Here is a 24,076-nt window from a genome sequence, read left to right as displayed (position 1 = left end):
TGTCTGTGTGAATATTAAATATAGATGTATCATGTATGTAATAAAAAATACTAGTAATGTCTTATATCCATGAATGGATACCGAAATTGCACCGGCATATATACAGCAGTTATTAAAAATAAACTTTCTAAAATAATAAACTTTAATTTGAGAAGTAGTACTAATGTAGTGAAGTGAAGTTATAAATGATTTTTCTTAGCTTTTGTCTATGTGCTCATACATGCTATTTTTCAAAATTTATGCTAATTTTATAATTAAAAGTTGTTGTCACATTTTGGTGTCATTCTCCAAACGCATCTAAGACAAAAAATCCACTATCAAACAATCCACGCCATGTTGTTCTTCATTTTGTTTTTTAATTTTCATCTGGTGTTGTTGTAGTCGGTTTTAGCTCCATGTAAGGTGTAATCGGAATTGGTCCGCCGAGGTTTGAGACGTTTCCAATATTGAATCGAAACTGATGGTTTTGAATCTTATTCCAAACCACCTTCTGATTTTCTGTTATTTTTTATTGAAAGTGTCAATTTGTGGTTCGACGATGTAATCGTACCACATATACCCCAAATTAGTTTTTGGCATACACTATAAATAAATGAATCAGCTATAGTAAAACTACGGAAAAGAAAGAGAGAGAAATAAAAAAGTATAACTCAACTATAGTAGAGTCATATGGAATACTAACATTTCAACACAAAATTTAGTATAATCACAAAATATTTGAAGTACGGAAGCAAAAAATTATTGTTTTAATTTGTATTTTCTTGTTTATTAGTGGGAACCATAAAATGTCCAGCTCATTACAAAAGAAGAAATTCGCTTCCACGTGTCAGCTACTTAATTCATGTAGGAATCTTATATGATGTGTAAAGGACAAAGTGCAATCACGTGACCACATGAGCTGTATTCAATTTAAATAAAAAATGTGTTTCCATTTCTTTCTGATTTCCTAATTTAGGAATTCAGAGGTTTTAAGTACATTTTCTCACACGCCATCCATGTACCAACATCCCATACAAAAGTGGGTATATACTCCACTTTGTGGCATTAAAGTTTAGATGAAATATATTCCACCTTTTTATTCTTTTAATTTTTTTTTACTTTTAACGATATTTGAGAAGGTTTTATAAAAAATATCATAAAATATTAAGAGCAAAATCCAAAAGTATACAAAATTTTTATTTATTTGGAAGGAGTATCATTTCATTAGAACATGATCTCATATTTACCCTATTTCTCAACTTCACAAATATATTTTATTTATAAAATTTTAGTGTGATCCTTAGTAACACCTTTCATACACTAAAAAATACTCCATCCGTCTCACTTTAGGAGTCTCGGCTGAGTTCAGCATGAGTTTTAAGAAATAAAAAGGAAAGTTGGTGAAAAAAAATAGTGGAATGTGGGTCATACTTTTATATATTAGTTTTATAATAAAATGTGAGTGGAAAAAGGTGAGTGGAATGTGGGGCCTATTACCAATTATGAAATATTTCAACTGGGACTTCTAAAGTGGGACACCTAAAAGTAATAAACCGAGCCTCCTAAAGTGGGACAAATGGAGTACTGTTCATCAACTATTTTATTAAAATCTATAACAGTCAAGCATGCTATCTGTACATTTTGTTGATAAAGAGAGTATTATTTCAATTATAAAAAAGTTCTTGTACTATAACAATATGGAAAATTGATCATTAGTGACTCAGTGTGAATGGATTGATTATGATCTGTATCGATTCTTACTCATTAAGCTGTAACTAATCAATTTCAAAGATTCCTAATAGATTGAGTTATTAGATTAGCATGTGGGTTACAAAATGAAATTATAATTAAGTGGGGTACTATATAATTGCATAAAGTAGAAAATATATTTTAGAGATAAAAAAACAGTTGACCTAAGAAATTTTGAATAATTTAATTCCCCTAGGTAGAATCATTTCATTAGTGGACTCTCCTATTGAAAATGAAAGTCAAATTATATATGAGTAGTTTTTTAAGGAAAATTTTTATTGGTGTTTAACTATTGAGAGATGCTCATTTGGATGAACGAACAAACTCATTACTTGGTTTTCTATTTTCTCCTTCCCCTTTCCTTTTCCTAGCTAAAATTAACAAATGTAATTAATTTGAAATTCACAAACTTCATTAATAATCCCTCTTGTACACATTATATAATGTGTACTAATATAGATAACAATGTTGGGCCAAAATTAGGTCCATTGTTTTGTGACGATACTAATTTATTACTCCTAATTCAGTAGTTAGTGCTCGGAATTACTCAACTCAAACAAATTATTGATTAAGGTGTAGATAAAACTCATTTTCTAGTCCAAATTCAGTTCATCTCTCTATATATCTCAATTCAGATTATTTTTATGATTTACAAGTGTCATACTTGTAATGTTTTTCCTTTCAATAAAAATGATTCCTATTTACCATATGCTATAACTTGAACATTGCATGTATTGGAGAGAAAATATCTTACCAATTAAGTCGCATTTCATCGTCATAGTTAATTAGTTATGTTGGTAAAAAATTAATCTGATTTTCATGATAAAATATATAATCATCATAGTTATGCTGGTCATAAATTAATCTTATTTTTGTGATAAAATATATAATTACATAATGTAAAAATTCAACATACACACACATACATATATACATGATGGCATAATTTTTGGGCCAACTAATTAATGTGATAGAAATAATATTGGAAATAATATTGATATTTTCAATATATAAAAAAACCAACCTATATAGTTCGAAATTAGAAGCTTTTTTAAGGAGGGGGAGGGGGGGGGGATTTGGTATGTAGCAATTATTTTTAGTTGAGATTGTGATAAGATAAGATAGGATTGTTACCAATTAGAGTACCAAATTGTGCTTGTACATATAATTAACTAGTAGCTAATTAACCTCCTAACAATTAGCAAATTAACTACATGTGAATATAATTTTTTTTTGAGGTGATAAGCTAAGATTGTTGTTTAATGTTATCTTAATCCTTCGTAGTCAGCATCAATCATGTTATATCTTTCTCATGGTTTGAATGTTTACCTACTCGCAGAAATATCTGTAATGATTTCAATTACAAAAATAAACAAAAGCTGGACGCTTTCAAGACAAGATATTAACATCAAATATGTGCTCATAATTTGGTTGATTTAATTTGTCCAATTGAAAGATAATTTGGTTGATTTGATTGGTCTAACTGAAACTACATAAATTGTAGTATATATAATTGGATTTTTACATGGATTTTACATTAGAATCAATTCATGAAAATTAATTAACTTAAAATAAATATAAATTATAATTTACTTTGTGCAATAATTTAGGCAAACATTAGTTTTGGGTAACATATTGACATAATTTTATCTAAATCAAATTGAATTTTTTTTGTGATTTTAGCATGAATGTTTCAAATCAAACCAATTTAATATTAGAGGCAATTTAGTAAGGAACTTACAATTTATAACTTCATCGGTTTTAAATTATAAAATCTGTTCAGTTAGTTTTAAAATATAGTTACATTATGTACGCACAATTTATGTGCGTTTAACAAGCACATAACTTCTACGAACATGCATATAGAATCCCATATACTAGATGCGAACGAACAAATATAAAATTTTCATTTGAATCCATTTGAAAGTATTCATACAATAAGAAGATGCATCAATTTTGATTAGTTTAGTATAGTATTATGAATTGATTTAGTGACAAAGTCGAGGGATCAATAATTTTTATTATTACGTGAGTTAAAGGACTTTTTGGAGTCTGTTTTTGATCGTGAATTGTATATGCATGTCTGATAGTGAATTTTCGATCTAATTTTTGTTTGAACTTATCATGCTTGTTTGTGTATCTTTTGTTGCATGATAATATTGTCGTGCGACTCATGCAATATGTCGTTAGATTATTTGTGTTACAAACTTACAATGATAAAAATGAAATAGAATTGGTATGGAATTATTGAAAGAGTCACTCAAAAGAAGCCATATCATTTTAAGTTGTTTTGTACTTAGGATATGGCCCACCACCCCCTCCAATGCCATTATTATACTTTTGTCCTGTTTTTGTGGGGTCTATCGTTGGACACTAATAAAGTCTACCAAGTTATTTGTAGTAATATTATCACTAAATGACATGGTGATACAATTCACTTAATTTTGGCCACCAAATTTCCATTTTAAGGGTTAAGATAAGTTGTTGTACACTAGGATTGTCTAAATTAGATTTGGTAAGTAACAATTCTAGTGTGGTGTTAGCTGGCATGTGTTTGTCACACGTGTCTAAACAGAGTATAATTTTAGCACATGATCGTTTATTGAATTTTATTGAAAATCGACATGTATGTGATTTTCGTCATTTTAAGAGTTCAAGTGTTTCGGAAATTGGATAATGTATAAAAAAGTTAGCAATAGTTGCAAAATGAGTTTTCAGTTGATATCCTGAATATTGTCACCCAATTTTGCCTTTTTTTATTTTGTCCAAATGTGCGTCTTCTAATTATGTAAAGCATAATTTACATTCACAAATGAATTCACTATGCTACTAAAATGATACTATAAGAGACCTTTGAGCTTTGTTTTAATGAAAAATTAAATTGTCAAAAGTTATTTTTTACTTTATGCATTCCAAAGTAAGATGAGCGTAGTAAAAAAATATTGTTGTTACATTTATTTTCTTATTGTTGAATATAAAATTATATAATGATTATTACCCCTAATATATATAAAACCTACTTAATATTATATTGACGGCAGATGCCTTTTGGCCTTTTATTTTATTTTATTTTCTATTTCTTATTTGAATATTTTCTTCTTCTTCTTCTTCTTCTCAAACATATCTTTTGGAGTAATTTTTTCTTCATTTTTTTTATCTAAATTCAAACCTATGTAATCTTCAAAATACAATTTGGTTTTCATCTGTCAACTTATTAACTGCTATAAATGATTTCAGATAATTTTGATAAAATTAACGATGGAAAAAAAGAAACTTTGTCGTCACTACTTCTAAGACTTTCTCGAATGAAAAACTAATGATATTAATTTTGTGGACTGAAACATACTTAGAGTCATTTTCAGTTTCTAAAAATTCCTATGTAATATAGAAATAGATTGCATTAGTACAAAAGTACAAATCCCTATCCGTAAGTGTATAAAAGTATTAATTTTAAAATGTTTTCTTTAATTATGATACTCATAATTCTTTCAATACACAATCAATTTACAATAGCAAAAATCATTGGAAATACTCTATGGCGAAATTAGGGCTGTTATAGTTGAAAAAAATGGGCTAAATTGGTCATATTTGTAAGGATGAATGACTGAAATTTACTAGTAAATATTACTCCTAAACTTGACAATATTGAATTTGAAATCATATTATTTAACATATATGTATGCACGCACACAATTGGCTTCATATGATATTAAAATTAGGTACAATATTAGATCTTAATTAATGCTCATTTTGCATTATGAGTTTTAAACCTTATTTGTCGCTATTCAGTCGTCACTCTCATATTTTGTCACTTTGAAATAGGAAAAAAAAAGCACTCCACCAAGTTGAGAATATAATAATAATAACACTATAAATCTTCATTTTCAATCTTGTTTTCTTTGAATCTAATTAATTTGTTGAGCTTCAGTCTCACATTTTCTAAAACCAATTCACACTCCCAACCTTTTTTAAATATATCAGTTAGTTGACTTTTAACAGTCTCTCAAATTCTCAATCAATAACATAAATACAAACCCAAATTTAACAGAAATTATGATTTAGCAGTTGTGAATTCTCTCAAATATATACTCCATTAAAAAAATGAGCCGACAACAAAAAAGCAATTTCATGTGACAAATTGATTATTTTATAATATATGAATTTTTAAATTATTCCTTATTCAAATATTCCGAACTCTATATTTTATAATTAAACCCTTCAAGTTGGGCTAAATTCGATAGTGACCCCGCATATTACTTTGGCTTCTTGCATTGCATCACTGCTTTTTCTTTCAACTGAGTAATTAAAAATTCACCCTTTTTTTTCACTGTTGCAAAATTCGCTGTCCTAAATGAAAGAAGACAAACATCACACCAAAATCAGATTCCTCTCTCTCTCTCTGAAACACGGCTGCTGCTGCTCTGTTTTCACCTTTGTCGACACCTATAAAAGCCCACCTCCCTCCATTAAAGCTCCTCTCTTATATTTGTACTTACACTAAGATAGAGCTCTCTCTCTCTCTCATCTTTATATGAAAAGGTAAAAAGAGAAGTGAAGTAAATGTATGCAGAGCTAATGTACCCTTACTTCCATAACTTCTCTCAAGAAGTTCACCAATTTGAAGACTTTGCCTGCTCTCAGAAGCCCAATGCTTCATCGGTAAACAATCTTCCCATTGTTTTTTTAGTGTAAAAATTTGATCTTTTTCCCTTTTGTGTGTTCTTGCGTGTGAGTGTTTGATTATTTGGGTGTAAAAATCTGATCTTTTTTCAGTTTTCCGTCTTTGTGCTTTTGCCTTCGTTTTGTATGATCTGTTTTTGTGGGCTTCTATTGTCACTATTTTGGGTGTCCCAAAATTAGGTTAATTGACATTTTCAAGGATTTGCAGGGGACAAGAATCCCATTTGGTTGCTGCAAAACTTGAACAATTTGAAGATAACCTACCTATTTTTTTCCTCTGAGCATAAATGGAAAGCATTTGGGGTTAAGAAATAAGAATTGGAGCATAATCAATACCACAATCATTAGTTCCGTGTTCTTCACTAACTTGTCAATTCCTCTTCCAGTACACATGACATAAATGGAACTCGAATATCATTTGACAAAAACAAGTCCATTTTTGTGAAAATTTTATCTTTTTCATGCCAACTTGTGGCTGAGGATTCCCTTTACTGAATAAACTTATGCTGATTAGTAATGAAAAGGTTGGATTTTTTCAACAAAATTGTGCTCTTTTTCTGTGGGATTTGGATTTGTGGATGTAAAAAAATTACAAGCATCTTTGTTTTCTTGAAAAAGGGCTGATCTAACTGTTTCTTGTCTTTTCATCTACTAAATGGCTGAGTTGATGTAGTTGCTGCTTATGGAATTGGGATCTTGGCTAGGTTATTACAAAAAGTGTTTGTTGAACACTTTTAGTTATTGGTATTTTATTTGGTGTTGCTTTGTTTGAACTGTAAAAGTAGGTGACATTTTGTAGTGGTCGACTCACTATTGTTCCCCGGGCCTTTTGCCCGATTCCATCATGTAAAGGCGCGTTGATTTTGCCAGCCAGTCATGAACTAGTATTATGTAATGCATACATATTGCTTAGGCAACTTGAAGTATCTTGCAACAGCTTATCTCTGTTGTTTGATTAGAAGTTGGAAGTCTTCTGCTGAAATATGATATCTTATGTTACTGTTTTGTTGGTTATTGAGATACTGGAAATGTCATGTATTTTGGAGAAGTGTTCGATTATATTTGTTAGAATCATACACGATTGAGATGTAGTGTTTCTTGAACTTAATGGAAAGGTATGTCACTTGGTGCAGGGCGCATCAAGCAGCGTCGTTCAGGCACCTGCTGCAGCTGAGTACAACCTCTGGGGCGAAGGGGATCTGTTCAACGCGCCTCAACCAGTTATTGAGGAGCCTGTTATGGGCCTTGATCCAATGACGGTTGCCATATCAATGATCTCTTGTGGAGAAGATGTCATCTCCCCTCCTCAGTCGTTGAGCGTGTCAGATGTTGAGTCGTCTATTGAGAGTGGGCAGCTCCTGAGCGAGGTCTTCTACGAGTGCAGGAAGGATATCTTGGCAAAGGAAGGGAATGAGACGCCGCTCTCTGAAGTCCTCAGCATCAACATCCCTACTACTGTCAAGACTAGTGATGAGAACATGATGATGGATGAGAAGAAGTCGCGTGTTGAGTGTTTGTTCCAGAAGAGTGTTAGTTCCAGCTGTCTGAGGTCGATGGACAACGCCCATGAGGCTCTCCCGAGGCCCAGCTTTCTTGATTTCCAAGTTGATGACTTTGAAGCTGCTTATGGGATGCGACGAGCATACAGTGAAGGAGACATAAAGGTAATAAACTAACACTCCATAAAACACGTAAATAGTGATTCTTATCGTTCATCTGGCCTCGATTGACAGTGGAGTTTTGATGCAGGCTCTTTGCAGTGGTGGCATAAACCACGCTCAATCGCCACTGGGGCAAGCGAGGGTGATGAGCAGCTGCGTTTCTGAGGTGCGCAGGGAGAAGCTGTCGAGATACTGGAGCAAGAAGTCGAAGAGAAACTTTGGAAGAAAAATCAAGGTAAATTTTGAGGCCCCTTTTTTCATTCTTTGGTTGCATTTTTAGATAGTCGGAATAACTTGGTTGCGTTGCAGTACGCTTGCAGGAAAGCTCTCGCGGACAGCCAGCCGAGGATTCGAGGAAGATTTGCCAAGACTGAGGAAGGACAAGGTGGGAAGAAGCAATGAAGTATAGGAGAGTGAGTAGATTGTTAGAGTTTATGCAGTGAAGAAAGAAACAATAAGAAGCTTAGTTTGTTTGGTGGTAGCTCAAACAATAATTAACCTTTGTAGATCAAATCAAATGTTTCTCTAGATTATTATGTACATATCTGTTTAATAATTTCATATTGCAATAAATAACAACTTCTGTTTCTCATCTTCAATTTTTTTATACAACCCCTTTTTATGCCTATGTTCAATTTTTGGATAGAATCCATTTTTCAATCTTAGCATATTAGTTTATGTTATATTATCACAATCTAAATTAATCTCTAGATCACTTAGATGATTGATGTTATGGTTCTAAATCATGTCATGTCAACTGTCAAGATTATCTTTTGGCAATAATCATCTTTCAAAATAAACATTAGATTGAATAGACTAACACTACATTGATCTGAAATAAAGTCTTTTTTTCTCTTAGTTAATTAATTCTAATTAATCATTTCATTATAGTTTTACAACGTCAACGATTTACACAAACCTTGTAAATTTTCATAGAAATCCAAAACCTCCCTGTAGAATTTTGGGAACTCGAATTTCTCTAAAAAGAAAAGCCACCAAGCTTCAATTGTTGGCTTCTCCGGCGATTCCACCGCCTGTTGCGGCTGCCGGCGATTGAGCACCATCTCACTTTTTTTTTTCTTCTTAAAAAATTTTTGGAACTAAAAACTAACAAAAAAATTTCTCATCCTTCAGTTATTTAAGAATTCAACACAATCAATATTCGAACTGTACCAAAAACATACTCCTACTAGAAAACAAAATAAAAGGAAAAAGGAAGAGAATAATTACCACCTTCGGCCGGCGCCTCCGCCACTTCCGCCGCCGTGTTCAGAATCCACTCCTTACTTACGAATATTTTTATTTTAGGTGTAAAGTTCACCACTCAATTACATACACAAACCTTCACTGCAAAAAGGAAGAATAAATCAAGACAACTGTTAAAAATTAGTAAACCATTTCTTCGAGTTTCTTCAGCAAACAAATTTTATTGTGTAGCTATGAATGAATCTCTAACCAATTAACCATATACATAAATAAAAAAGAAAATCATATCCAAATTTAGTTGCTACCAATTTCACACTCTTGTAGTAACTGTTAATTAACTACCTCCACCCAAAATTGAAATAATTAATCGTCTAATAAATCACTGTTGTCACCATTAAGCTCGACCCAGAAGAGAAGGTGAATGAATCTTTTTTGCCTTCATTCCAAAATTTAAAATTAAAATCACAACTATTACTATTTACCTATAAATAAGCAACAATTAATAACAAAATTCAAGATCTATAGGTGCGGTGACCGCCGTCGGAGGTGAACTATTAGTCTAATTCTGCTCAAATTTAGTTGGTTGCCTACTTTTTTCAATTGGAAAATAAACTTGGGATTTTTTTACAAAGAAAATTAAACATATTCATATTCAATCTTCGAAGATGGAATAGAGAATCCGAGGTTGCCTCAACAAATACATTAACATACACTTAACCAAACCTCTTTCCGGCGAAGGCCGCCACCACTGCCGCCGCCTTGGTACCGAAACTCCAATTTGCTCAGCCAATTGGACGGCGGTTCCCGCCTTTCTCCGCCACCGGAAAAGTATTCTTTCCAATTGCAAAATCTTGATGTATATATAGAGAGAAGAAAAAGGTAAAATCAAGCCTACCATTTATCAATACATTCCACTAATCAACTTCAATGGTGTCTACCAAAACACTACATTCCATTAAAATGGTAAAAAAGCAATCTTTATTTGATTCTTTTTTTAAAAAAGAAAATAGACTACCACGTTTCTTGGAAGTCACTCTTCTTCACCATATCTTCGCAGAAAACCAGAAATAAAAGGAGAAGAAGCACACATTAAATAAACAAAATTTGAGAAATTCAAGAAAACTTTCAATTGTTGGAGAGCAAAATTTTATCTTCACTCAATTACTACATCACATTGCAAAAATTAATAAAAAAGTGGTGAATTATAGATACATATCCGTGTACTTATACATGCATATAAAATTGGCGCACCTATATTTCTTTCTCTCTCATCGACGAGAGAGAAAAGTCTCGCTTGAAACAGAGATCCCTATTCCGATACTGAATTCGCAGGTTTCGCCGCGGAAAGCACCGATTTTTCTTCAATTCGCCTCCTTTGGATTGAGTTCCCGTCCAATTGAGCTGCGAATTCATCTATTTCGACTGCCGGCGGAGAGAATTTTTGCGACGGCGGAGTTTGCAATTCGCAATTAGGGTTTTGAATTGAGTGGTTTGGGGGTTTTCGAGGAGGATGATAGTGAAGAAGAGCTTGAAAACGGTAATGCCGATTATGAAACGGTGCCGAGCCGGCGACTCGGCCGGTGATGACGAAGACTCATCGCTCAATCGGAAGAAACGGAAAGTTTCCAATGTTTTTTTTCCTCTGCATATTCTTGGGGAAGCTGCCGCCGGTATAATCCAATTCAATGGCTATGGAATTCAAAGCATTATCGCTGAGTCCGCCGCGGAGGGCGGCGGCGACGGCGGCGAGGCTTCGGAGCCGAAGCCGTCAAAATCGAAGGAGGCGTCGCGGCCGCCGCTGGTGAGGACTTCGAGAGGGAGGGTCCAGGTATTGCCTTCGCGATTCAATGATTCAGTTCTTGATAATTGGAAGAAAGAGAGTAAGAATGCTGTTAGAGATTCTGCTTTGGATACGGAATATGTTCCAGTTGTTAAACAGAAGGACAGTAAATCGAGCTTGAAACCTCTTAGGATTCACGACAATGTGAGCGTTTCTAGAAAGCAGAAAGAGGAGAAGAATAAAGCATACAAATGCAGCAAGTTTTCGCCTTTGTCTGTTGATGAGATTGCAGAATTGAGGAATGGAAGCTTGAGAAGTAGTAAGAAGAATGGTTCTTTGATGGCATTGCATCAGCAATCCGAAGATGATTATGATTATGATGATGATTATGAGGATGATGAAGTTGATGATGATGACGACTACGATGAGTGTATAGAAATATCTGGTATTGATAAATTGTATAGCACCAAAGATTTTGGTGAAGGTGATATAGTGTGGGCGATACCTGGGAAGCATTGTCCTGCTTGGCCAGCAATTGTGCTCAATCAAGAGTTGCAGGTGCCAACGCAAGTGTTCAACTATCGGATTAGTGGTGCAATTTGTGTAATGTTCTTTGGTTATTCTGGCAATGGAACACAAAGGGTAAGTTTTCTGTCCTTAGTTTATGTTCTTTTTTAGCTTTCCAACTGTAATACCTAACAGATGCACTTATTTTGGCATGCTTTTTTGAGCAGGACTATGCATGGATCAAAAGCGGGAGGATATTTCCATTTATTGACTATGTGGACAGGTAGTTAATTATTAGTTTTGTTGTGTGTGTTTTTCTTCTTCCCTTTCCCCTATTTGTTTCTCCACTCATAATTGGTGGTGCATGTGGAGTTAGAAGCGATGTAAATTTTGTTGCCTTAGGTTTCAGGGGCAGACTGAACTCAATGATAGCAAGCCCGCTGATCTTCGTTCTGCAATAGAGGAGGCTTTTCTAGCTGAAAATGGCTTCAACGAGATGTTGATGGTTGAAATCAGTGCCGCAGCTGGCAAGTCACATTATCTTCACTCTCTTAGAAGACGGGTGTTTGAGGCTACTGGTTTAAATCAGGATCAACAGTGCAGCTCTGCAGAACCGGTACATTGATTATATAATGATTTGATTGGCTTGTTAGTGTTCCAGTTATCCTCTAGTACTTGTTTGTGGAAATTGGACATCCGCGGTTTCCATCATTCTTCAGTTTCATGTTGCTTTTCATTGTCGTAAAAAATTGTAAACTTGCAATTACTAAAATTGCTTGCTTGAATGTCACGAAGTTGAGAAGATTTCATCTTTTCTAGCAGGATGCTCACATAAAGAAAGAATCACAATCTTGTGAAGCATGTGGAGTGAGCATTCCTCCTTACTTGTCAAAGAAAATAGTTCCTGGTACCAATCGTCTGTGTACTTCTTGTACCAGGGTTCGTTGTTTGCTTTACTCAGCTATATTCTTAATTCATCCTCCAGGATCATCTACATGCCTTTTTAGTTTTTGCTGATGATTGGCTCTTTCATGTATCAGTTGAAAAAAATGAAACACTATTGTGGCATATGCAAAAAGATCCGGAACCAATCAGATAATGGAACTTGGGTACGGTCAAGTTTAAGCTTTTGGTAGCTTCTATATTTTAATATGTCCTATAGATACATGGTTGCTATTTTCTCCTAAATCGTTGTTCAACTTACAACTTCAGGTGCGTTGTAATGGTTGTAAAGTCTGGGTCCATGCAGAGTGCGACAAATTTTCGAAAAGAAATTTCAAGGTCTCCTTGGATGCCCTGCACTGCACTCATAATTCCACTCTGAATACATTCCTATGTAGGACCTGAAATTTATTGATTTCTGAATCAACCCATTTTCACTTATTCCAGGATCTGGGGACAAATGATTATTACTGCCCTGAATGCAAAGCCCGGTTCAATTTTGAGCTATCTGATTCAGAAACTTTGCAGTCTAAGTAAGTTATGCTTGCTCTGTTTTTCTCTAATGTATAGTTTTGTATTTTCTGCAATTCAAAATCTTTTTGCCACCTCAACTTCTGAGAATCATGATACTTGTTCCAGAAACAAGAAAAAGAATGGTAAAGTTGCATTGCCTGACAAAGTTGCTGTCGTTTGCTGTGGTTTTGAAGGAATCTACTTTCCAAGTCTTCATTTGTAAGTACTAGTTACTTTTCCATTTTATCTAGTCTGGATACTCTACATGTCCTTTTATTTTCTGAAAGCAACATTGCCATCTTTTTTCCCATTGCAGAGTTGTTTGCAAGTGTGGGGCTTGTGGAATGGAGAAGCAGGCACTTAGTGAATGGGAACGACACACGGGTTCGAAAACGAAGAACTGGAAATCAAGTGTCAGGGTGAAGGGCTCCTTGCTACCTCTTGAGCAATGGGTGTGTTCACAAAGCTAATCTTTCTATTATTATTCTATCTATTTTACTGGAACATGTTTGCAAGCGTTGTAGCTGTATGTATAAGGTTTCCAGTTTAGGTGATTTCTGAAAGAAGATGTGCTTATTTAATGGTTATTGAAATTTCCATGACATACTGTACCAAACACGTCAGTTTTTTAAGGTATTTTCCTTTTATAGATGTTACAGATGGCCGAGTTTCATGAACGTAGCCTTGTTCCTGCTAAATCTGTCAAGCGGCCTTCTATCAAAGTGCGGAAGCAGAAGTTGGTTAATTTTCTACAAGGTTCTCCCCTAAGCTGAGTTAATGTTCATGTTCTGCTGGAATATCTCTGCAGCTTTATCCACTGCAGCATGAATTATAACTTAGTTGTTTTTTTACATGATAGAGCACTATGAACCAGTTTGTGCGAAGTGGACAACAGAAAGGTGTGCTGTATGTCGGTGGGTTGAAGATTGGGACTTCAACAAAATTATTATCTGCATTAGGTATATGTCCAGCTTGGCTCCAGTTGTTGCTGTAAACTACATCTCTGTTCATCAGAAATATTCCTTGAGGTGATGAATATTATGTTGATTTTTCATTGTTATTCTCAGATGTCAAATTGCCGTTCATCAAGAATGCTATGGAGCAAGAAATGTTACTGACTTTACTTCATGGGTCTGTAGAGCATGTGAAACTCCTGATATTGAGAGGGAGTGTTGCCTCTGTCCTGTGAAAGGTGCAGATCTTATTACATGTTTTCCCTGGTTTAGGAATTAAATTATTATATCAGAAGTGCTTGCTGGTTTTTGTCTATTGATATCCATGTAATCACTGACTGGGGAAAATTTGTGCATGAGTGTTTGGTTAGTAGGATTCACTAATTGGTGTTGATCTAATTTAGAAACAAAATTTTATAGAAGGAATGAGGATAGCAATAGATTCTGTCTCCTAGTAATATATATAGCTCAATAAATAATTGGTGCATGGCAGTATAATATCCAATGACAAGTAAAAACAAGCTAAAGCTTATCTTCAATTTTCTATCATAATAATTTTTTAATGTATTTTCCAATTCAGGGGGTGCTCTGAAGCCTACAGATATTGCTCCTTTGTGGGTTCACGTCACTTGTGCTTGGTTTCAACCTGAAGTTTCTTTTGCAAGTGACGAAAAGATGGAGCCTGCCCTTGGAATATTGAGAATTCCTTCAAGCTCTTTTGTGAAGGTAATGTTTCTGCGACTCATGAATCTTATAATTCTTAGGCATAATGTAATATGTCTTCTGTTTATTTATTTATGCATTGCTCTTACATAAGGGTGCTTTTGTTGGTTGATTTGTTAGTATACTTCACCACATTTTAGTACTAGTATTTTTTACTAAATAGGATGTTTATGTACGTTGCAGATCTGCGTGGTTTGCAAACAAATCCATGGTTCCTGTACACAATGTAGCAAGTGCTCCACCTATTACCATGCAATGTGCGCGTCAAGGGCAGGGTATCGCATGGAGGTGAGAAGCAACTAATGGCCTTGTCTCTTGGGTGTTTGAGCTAGTTCTTGCAGTAAATTAATTGGATTCTGGCTGAAGTGAATCTATCATGCTGTATAGATTGATTTCTTCCTTATATATTGAGATGATTAATAGAGTAAAAACTGAAAATAAAGAATGATCCAGCTCACCAGGCAATCTGTTATGGAGTCTGACCGCCTTCTGGTTGGGATTAAACAATTCTATTGCCGAAGGGCTCATTTCACTTCAAATATTTTGTGATATGATTGCTGGTCACTATACGACTATTTCTTATGCAGTCGTATTGGAGTGGTTGTGTGCTTTTACTTTATGCCCTTGAACTACAGCAGCATTAATTGCCATAATAATGTCACCTGGTTGACAAATTTCCATCTTTATGCCACTCAGCGATGGTGGTAGATATTTTCATCTAGATTTGTCTGTGTATATCACATTTGCATCGATTATATTTTTCACATGCAATTCTTCACCAAGTGTATTGCAAAATGCAGTTGCATTGCCTGGAGAAGAATGGAAAACAACTTAAGAAGATGGTTTCATACTGTGCCTATCACAGGTATTATTTGTTTATTTCTTGTAAATTGTAATGTCTAATTTCTTTGGCGGTTAGTTATTATGGTGAATCTTGCCTCGGACGGATGCAACATTGATCATTCCACCTTTGTTGTGCAGGGCTCCCAATCCTGATACAGTTTTGATTGTAGAAACCCCCAAGGGGACTTTCTCTACTAAAAGCTTGCTTCAAAATAAAAGACACATGGGAGCAAGGTTAATATCAACTAACAGGTTGAAACTCGAGGAACCTTCTCCAGAGGATGCTGAGGAGGTTGATCCGTTTTCTGCTGCCAGATGTCGCATCTACAAAAGAACAAAAAAGGTTTGTACAACAAATATGTTTTTCATTATGCCTATTGGCAAAAGAGCGGAGTAGGAAATACATTATTAGTAATGAAAATTATGTTTTACTTTCTGTATCATGTTTTGATCTTTCATTCGTATTATTGCTTGTGAGCAGACAAGAAAGGAAGCCGTTGCACACCAAATTATGGGGCCTCGTCATCATCCTATGAGTGCAATATTGAGTTTAAATGCAAATAGGGTAAATATCATCAACCTTGCAAGTTTTATTTCTTTTGTCTCTTCCTTCACTTGAAACCATCTACTCAACCGTTTCCCATCTGAAACAGAAAATAGAGAAGCCTAGGGACTTCTCCACTTTCAAAGAACGGCTTCATCATTTACAGGTAATATAAATTTGTTGATGTGTTTCTAGTGATGGTCTGGAGCTTGACATGACGTCATTTATGCTCGTTTATGAATCCAGAAAACGGAAAAGGATAAAGTGTGCTTTGGCCGATCTGAAATACATGGATGGGGTCTGTTTGCACGTAGGAACATCCCAGAAGGAGAAATGGTAAATTCCTGTTAACTGTTTATTCATCTATAGTAAGTCAAGATGTATATCTTTTAGTACTATATGAGGGATTGGCTCTAAATTTCATTTGGTCTGGCCAGGTTGTTGAATATCGTGGCGAGCAGGTCAGACGCAGCGTTGCAGATCTTAGAGAGGCTCGATATCGAGCACAGGGAAAAGACTGCTATGTGAGATTATTCTTTCTAGATTTGATTGTTTGTTGACATAATGTTTCCAGTCCCACTCACACCCACCCCTTTGTGTTCTAATTGAATTTAAATCTGCTCAGTTATTCAAAATAAGTGAAGAAGTTGTGGTAGATGCCACAGATGCAGGAAATATCGCTCGGTTGATAAACCACTCAGTGAGTTTTCTCAAAACACGAGCTACTACATCCATTTTATTTGAAAGTATGTCGTGTTTTCGTTGCATTGTTTGATATTGACGATCATTACTACCTCGTGATTCCAGTGTATGCCCAACTGCTATGCAAGGATAATGAGTGTGGGCAACGATGAAAGCAGGATCGTACTCATTACTAAGATGAATGTGCCCGCTGGGGATGAATTGACGTATCTCCCTCCCTCCCTCCCTCCCTCCCTCCATTTCTCTTTTGCCCTCATATGATACAACTAGAGTTTTTACTGTTACTTTTGGTGCATCTTGGCAGTTACGACTACTTGTTTGATCCTGATGAACCTGAAGAATTCAAAGTGCCTTGCATGTGTGGTGCTCCGACTTGTCGAAAGTTCATGAACTAGGTGACACGAAATAGCCATTGTTTCCTCCAAGGGAACTCTAACTTGTTTGCCTTTGCAGAAGACCTCACCATTAGTCTGCTAATTTTGTAAAGTTATCTTTCTTGGTTCAAAGAAAAATGTAATTTTTTTCCTCCTATTTTGAGATTTTACAATTTAGAAGGTTACTAATAACGGCCACTGCTCAATAGAAGGTAGAGCTTTAGGCATTTTTGTGTAAATTACAGTAGTTTCAAAAAAATTTATGCCATAATTTGTGTTATTCTTGGACAGTGGTTGTAATATTTCATAATGAAAAAGAAATGTTTTTTTTCTGTTTTCTTGGGCAGTGGTTGTTCTTGGTTAGTGGTTGTTTTATAAAAAATTTATTTGCCAAATAGTATTGCACGACTTTTTATTTGTTCATACTAGTGCATGACTTGTATTATTAGGTGGGTTTTTTGGTGGTGTTTGGCCCGGTTTTGATATGACTAGATTGTTTACCGGATAAATACATAACTCATAAAAAATGTTTTACCGTTGTTTAAATAGGCGTTAAGTTTTTACTAATGTGACGTACAAACCATAAAACAATGAAAAAAATTTTTATACCACTATGAAACAATGATAAAACTTTTTTTATCAACATGAAACAAGTATAAGACATTTTGTGTTTCACACTTTCATGGTAAACTTCAAACTTTTTGTAAAAATTATATATTCACACCTTGTGGGTCCCGTTAAAATAAAACCAACCTTCTAATCCAGAACCTAGAACTATCTCAATATTATGTGTTAAAATTATCAACACAAAGACAACTTTCTCAATAGATTTGTGTTGATAAAATTATATCATTGTGTTGAGATTTAAATTTACATGTTATATTGATAAAGTTATAACTATATGTAGAAATTTCCAACATAATGTTGAAGTTCTGGGTTCTGGATTGGGAATTAGTTAGAGTGTCCACTATACAAGAGCCGCGGCCGGGCCGGGCTCCCTATAGTGCGGGGGGTGGGCAGCCGCGCCTGACGGGGGGTGGACGTGGGGCGCCACGATCTGCCTGGCGCGGCGCTTGGGCGCGAGCCGCGGCCCTCCTATAGTGATGGCCACGAGCCGCGGCTCCCCCCTTTTTCAGAATTTTTTTTTTTTTTTTTTTTAAAAAAAAATTTGAAATTTTTTCTATTTATACCTAAAATTCATATCTTATTTTTACTCTACTCTCACACACAATTTACCCTATTCCCTTCAATTTGAATTTTTGTGAAATGCAAGGCGGAGACGATCCCGGTTATGGAGATTCGGGACAGGGGGGCTTTCCACCCCCCCAACGCTGGGGATCGAGTCCCACCCCTCCTCCATCCCAGATGTGGAGTCCGCCATCGCCGGCGCCGTGGCTACAAACACCCCAAAACCGGGGCAGTCCTCGGCCTATCAGCAGAGATATGCGGGTCGTACCCAACCAGGGACGGGCGACTATCGACCCAACATGGACGCAATTAACTTCCCGTCCCAATTTCAAGCCTCCCCATTTCAGAGCAGTCATTTTCCGCTTGATGAATCTGATAGATTCACATGGGAACAATTGATGGGGTCGCCTGATACCCCGCCGACGCCCGGTCGTGTAGAGACGGGGAGAGGAGGCGGTGGAAGAAGCGGCGGCGGCGGCGGCGGGAATGGCGGGCGAAGGGGCGGCGGCGGCGGCCGCGGTGGTCGACGAGGGTTTTTGCACACAGACGCCGAGTCCGTTGCTATTGCTAGGGCATGGGACGCGGTGACGACAGATTCCATAGTTGGCACGGATCAGACCGACTTATGCTTCTGGCGGAAAGTCTTGGTGGTGTACAATGAATTCAAACCGTCGGGGAGCGTCGACCGTACACCCGATCAGATTCGGAAGAAGTTCGGCAGGATCACTACAGCTCTTCGGAAGTTCATTGGTATATACGAGAACCAAATGCGCACTGCTCAGAGTGGCCGCAGCGAAGCCGACATAAAATCCCTGTCGATGCAGTTGTTCAATGTGCAAGTAGGCAAGAAGTTTACCTACTGGGCGGCAGAATTCCTCGTTCTGCGGGACTCCCCAAAATTCAAAGCCATCTGCGAGAACGCGTCTAATTCTGGGCCAAGCCGTACAAGACGGGGCAGGGGCGGCAACTACAGCAGTAGTAGCGGCGGTTCAAGGACCTTCGACCTCAACGACGAGGTCATGGAGGAGCCCCCCCGTCACTATCCCGGCGTCCACGGCCCTTGGGTCAACAGTCCGCCATACGAGCCGCTAGATCCGCCTCCGCCGCTGCCTCCCAACACTCTGCTGCGGGCCCGTCTGCACCCCCTCCCGGATCGGCCCGAGCGGCGTTGCAAAACACCCTAGCCGTGCAGATGATAAAGGAACTCAAGGACACTCTGGCCTTGTATGAGAAGTCGACCGACCCGACTACCAAGATGATGTACTACGACCTCATAGTGAGGCTGAGGTCGTTGTTGGGGTGGGAGGACATGGCGGCGGCGGCGACGGGACCTCAGAGCGGTGGCGGTGGTGGTGACGATGATGACGTTGGCGGTGACGATGCAACGGGTGAAGATGAAGTGGCGGATTCTGATGATGAGACCGAGTAGTCGGCGATGGCGGTGTTTTTTTATGCTTTTGTTTGCGTGTTCCTAAACAATTTTCGTTGTATAATTTTACCCCGTTCTATAATACAACGAAGATTTGGTTTTCGATTTAGTTTTCATTAAATTATGCATTTTATTTAATTATTGTAGTCTAACAATTTTAATTGTAGTAGAATTAAAATATAGACAAAATGGAAAAAATAAAAAATTTTGTGGTTTGGCCATGTCCACTATAGTGAAAAACATGGGCATTGGTGCCCCGGCCACAATTTTGTGGCCTGGCCACACTTTGTGGCTTGGCCCAGCCATGTATAGTGGACACCTTTGGCATTTGATTACCCCCACACCTTGTTTAGGTGAGGTGTTGATTTTATTAAATTACAAATTTACGATCATAACCCTCTAAATTTATGAGTCAGATCAATCCACAAATTCCAAGTTGTACTAACATCTTTAAATGAGGCAAAGTTAAATAACCCAAAATATGAAAAACGGACGAATTTTTGGGACATGGGGAATTGGACACTAAATGATGCAACAACACAGTAGCTATAAGCTTGTGATAACAAAATTACATGCTACAGACAAGACGACATGACCACCTTATCTTGAGTGCTTATCGGCTCTTCATTCTCCCGACCGGCACAAAGACAAGCTTAGGCAAGTCGTTCTAATCCAGTTGATTTCTAAACCTGCTTTTCTTGTATGCTAAGCAAGATAGCGCCTCTACACAAGGTTGCTTCTCATAAAAATGATAAAACTTTCCTTCAAAAGAAGGGAAGCCAAAGAAATTTTTAGATGGCTCTGCTGAGATTAGTTGCGTGAAACCAATGAGAATGTTCAAAAGCCGCATTTGGTAGTTCACTCATATCAAACCCTGACGTTGCAGATCTGTATATGTCTTCTTGTTGTAGATGTTGCCCTCTTGATCTTCATATTCTTCTTCAAGATCCGGTCGCCATTTATTAAGGCCTTGCTTTGCTTGTATTTTCTCCCAAAGGTATTTTGCTTCCTACATTTGTGATATACAATTAACATCGCACCAAAACATATTCAAAAATATGCATTGGATAATGAGAAGACAATTATCAACAAGGAGAACACAAGCAGTACTAATAATTATTGTACCTCGATTGATGTTATCTCATTAAAGTTCTTGGTGTTTGGAATTCCTAGACATCGCATCCCATGTTGGTGCCTCCATTCCTTGAAATGGCGTTCATAGGCTCTGCGGCCCCAGTAACTATGGTTCCCACATATCTCACATTTGAACTCCTGGTAATAGTCAGAAGCTATTGTTCAGTATTAGTAGCAAATTCCAAGGTGGTAACAAGTACTAATAAGCATGTCAGCAGAATTCTGACATGATTCATGTGAAGTAGTAGTACTTATTTTGAACATTTAAATTTTTTTAATTGAATTATGAGCATCTAATTGTTGAGGCGTATACTGGCTGGAAAAGTTCTCTCATTAGATGACAAGTCATTCAAATCCCCTGTTTTAACACTCTATAATTGTAAATGAGATCTTAAATTGAAATTGTGACTCCATGTTTCTTATACCTTTCTTAGGTCATGCAAGTACAAAGTACTACCCCATTAGCTTCTTTTATCCCCCCCTCCCCCTCTTTCTCAAAATTCTCATGATGTGAGAGGAAATGTGTTTTGAATTGCTTGAGACAGTAAAAGTTGAAAAACGAATATGCACAGTACAATACATTCTATAACTGCCAAAATCATTTGCAAATTATAATCAATATATCAATATATAACAATAAACCAAATCAGCGCCTTTCAATATAACTGTTTTAAACTGATGATGAACCCATGGACATAATAAAGTTTGTTTCTAGGTGAAGCACATAATCAACACAAGAGTACATGCATTTATGTGATTACCTGGCCAAGCCCATGAAGCTTATACAACCAATAGGGTATTGGCTTTCCATCCCAACCCATGGGCAACTTCAGGGGATTGTAGATCTGTTGATCTTCATCATCACTCTCAGACTCAGGTTGTACTTCATCCTGATCATAGGGTTCAAATAAAAGACATTATAATTTATGCAGGCTCAGGATATTAGTGGAACCAATCTGTCTAATAAGAACTGCTTGTATACGTAAGCCGACTCTAAATATCATGATCTAATGATCAATCGTATCAAGAATGACAGCTTTTGGGAATGGATGAATCATAAAATCACTTTGTTATGCAATTTTATCTCTTACAATGTTTCCCTGTGCATGAGGCTTGCTTTTCTTTCCCCTTAAAATATAATACGCACACATATAAAGAATGATCTCCTACTCCTATAAGGCCAAGTTTACAGTGTGAAAATGATACCTCTTCGCGTTCTTGTACAATTTCATCATAAGTTAAAGCATGTTTCTTCTCAATATTTTCTTTAGTCCGTACAATTGTCTGCAAAAAATCAAGAAACAAGAGTAGAGTTCATTGCTCCTGTGAATACTTCATTATAGTCCAGAAAATGTAAGTGGGCATAAGAGAGTCTGCAATTGACATGTAAATGGGAAAGGGTATGAGCAATGAGTGGAGATGACATAGCATGAGCTTACCTCATGCAACAGGTCACACATTTTTTTCATCTTTGCTTCCATCAAGGCAATCTCTTTTGCATCTTCACTTGGTTGTTGGGTCGTAACACCACCATTTTGTTCATGTCTGCGTGAGCCTTTGACGAAATGTTTCAGATCCAATTTCTCAAGTGGTGTATGCTGCAAGCAAAGAAAATTGATAGGACCAATGGCATGCAAAAAAGTCACTTATATAATTACAAGCATAAACCCAAAAAAAGTAACTACTGGCTACGAGATAAAAATATAATTACAAAAAACATTTTTTTTAGGTCTGGGAAACATAGTAACTGCAAGATCTTGACGATACATAAAATTGTTACACCCTGACCTTTGTAAGAAAAAGCCTTTCTGCACGCTGTTGTACAGTACCACCCGTCTTCAGACCAAGAGCAGACAATGCCTAGAAACGTTTATTGGTCAGTATCAGCCAACAACATCATTAATTGGAAATAAAATGATAATTATACTTTAATACAGTTGTAGAATGAGTTAGAAGGCAAACAGGCACTAGCAGAACCAGGGGTAGGTTTTTAAAGACAGAACAGCATAGTTAAATATTGTCTAAACAAGAATGCAACAAATCTAATGTAATGCAATCACACCTCCTTTAACTTTGCAGGTCCTACTTCCATTAGCTGTTCGACTGTACTGTAATAATCAAGATCAATCAATGCCTCATGCTGTTTGACATTCCCATTTTCATGATTCTCATTCTGCGATCCTTGAATCAGTCCACTGGTCCATAGCTCTTCAAATTCAGTTACAACCTACCAGAGACAAAGGTTTCAGATATTAAAGCCAACTAAAGTTAACCAAAAGGTCCAATAATTTAATAACGCATCTGCTTCATGGGATCAAATATAGAAACCAATTCAATAACAAAAGATAGACTAAGCCCAAAGTTAGCCTAGTACATATTTTAGGAATAAATATTTATCAGTTTATCAATTTCAAGGAGAACGTCATAGCATCTATTGTGAAAGAGAATAGCAGTCAAGGTATAGGACTAAATCACAATAAGGTTGGAAGCTAACCTTTGAAAATATTCGTCCAAGATCTTGCAAAGGCTCCGTCCGCTCAAAAAAGTATATAAGATATTCCAGAAGTTTCTGCATATAATCCCGATATTGTCTGTTCAAAACAAGGGAAAGAGATGAAGAGTGACCAAAATGGGTGACAAAGAACCTGGAACCTTTTCTCTTTTTCAATTTTGGGGGCAGGGAGGTTTCAAAATAATACAGATCAAAGACTGTTTTAGTGAACCTAGTCCTATGACCTAACCAACCTAATTACTGTCAAAAGATTAAATTTTTCAGAAAAATTAATGCAATAATCTGAGTAACAGTCTTGAGTTTCGTACGTAGGATTCCTCAAAGATTCCAACACAAACCATCCATATTATCCCACAGTTTTCTATAAGAATATGATATTGTTCAACTGAAGTGTGCGCATACAGAGAAAAAGATCTAATAACACGTCATTTGACAGGTGATAATATAGCGAAAATTGTTGATGTGTACAAGTTACTCTGTTAACATAGACACCCAACTCTACACACCAATGCTAATTCTAACATCATTTTTCATCGTCCATTGGTCAGGAGGTGAGATTAAAGTTGCGGCAAAAGGATTCTAGTTGCATTAATGTTCACATCAGGAGAAGCTGAAACTTTTTCGAAAATTATTTTCCTAATATCATGATAAAATTAA

At 36.4% G+C, this 24,076-nt stretch overlaps 3 protein-coding genes across 5 annotated transcripts; 2 read left to right on the top strand and 1 right to left on the bottom strand.

Moving 5' to 3' along the window:
- The first annotated feature begins 6,120 nt into the window (after positions 1-6,120).
- On the top strand, positions 6,121-8,661 carry LOC125210823. The gene is made up of 4 exons (XM_048110421.1): positions 6,121-6,387; positions 7,542-8,072; positions 8,158-8,304; positions 8,379-8,661. Exons 1-4 carry the CDS (start codon positions 6,289-6,291, stop codon positions 8,469-8,471), a joined length of 870 nt encoding a protein of 289 aa, XP_047966378.1. The 5' UTR covers positions 6,121-6,288; the 3' UTR covers positions 8,472-8,661.
- A 1,804-nt stretch (positions 8,662-10,465) lies between these two features.
- LOC125214391 (histone-lysine N-methyltransferase ATX4-like) lies at positions 10,466-17,488 on the top strand. Of its 3 annotated transcripts, none has more exons than XM_048115394.1 (23): positions 10,515-11,697; positions 11,790-11,845; positions 11,965-12,178; positions 12,385-12,501; positions 12,603-12,671; positions 12,775-12,843; positions 12,952-13,037; positions 13,144-13,236; positions 13,334-13,469; positions 13,668-13,773; positions 13,877-13,976; positions 14,085-14,209; positions 14,551-14,696; positions 14,877-14,981; positions 15,494-15,558; positions 15,675-15,879; positions 16,018-16,101; positions 16,190-16,246; positions 16,327-16,416; positions 16,518-16,604; positions 16,706-16,780; positions 16,888-16,988; positions 17,087-17,488. In XM_048115394.1, exons 1-23 carry the CDS (start codon positions 10,786-10,788, stop codon positions 17,175-17,177), a joined length of 3,189 nt encoding a protein of 1,062 aa, XP_047971351.1. In that variant the 5' UTR covers positions 10,515-10,785; the 3' UTR covers positions 17,178-17,488. The 3 variants fall into 3 exon arrangements, with proteins under 3 accessions (XP_047971352.1, XP_047971351.1, XP_047971350.1); XM_048115393.1 differs by having other exon boundaries at positions 12,382-12,501; XM_048115395.1 differs by lacking the exons at positions 16,190-16,246; positions 16,327-16,416; positions 16,518-16,604; ... (1 more) ...; positions 16,888-16,988; positions 17,087-17,488 and having other exon boundaries at positions 10,466-11,697; positions 12,382-12,501; positions 15,675-15,878; positions 16,016-16,101.
- Positions 17,489-20,228: 2,740 nt separating this feature from the next.
- Positions 20,229-23,656, bottom strand: LOC125210093 (splicing factor SF3a60 homolog; the record flags this gene model as incomplete). Its single annotated transcript, XM_048109673.1, has 8 exons — positions 20,229-20,782; positions 20,899-21,045; positions 21,669-21,797; positions 22,114-22,191; positions 22,347-22,505; positions 22,696-22,767; positions 22,970-23,134; positions 23,402-23,656. Coding segments are annotated over 8 exons (1,152 nt in total), but the record flags the coding sequence as incomplete, so codon positions are not given.
- Between the last annotated feature and the right edge of the window lie 420 nt (positions 23,657-24,076).

Source organism: Salvia hispanica, chromosome 3, assembly GCF_023119035.1.
Source record: "Salvia hispanica cultivar TCC Black 2014 chromosome 3, UniMelb_Shisp_WGS_1.0, whole genome shotgun sequence".
NCBI classification, from domain to species: Eukaryota; Viridiplantae; Streptophyta; class Magnoliopsida; order Lamiales; family Lamiaceae; genus Salvia; species Salvia hispanica.
The sequence above is the reverse complement of the archived record's forward strand: the minus strand, read 5'-3'. Positions and strand labels throughout refer to the sequence as shown.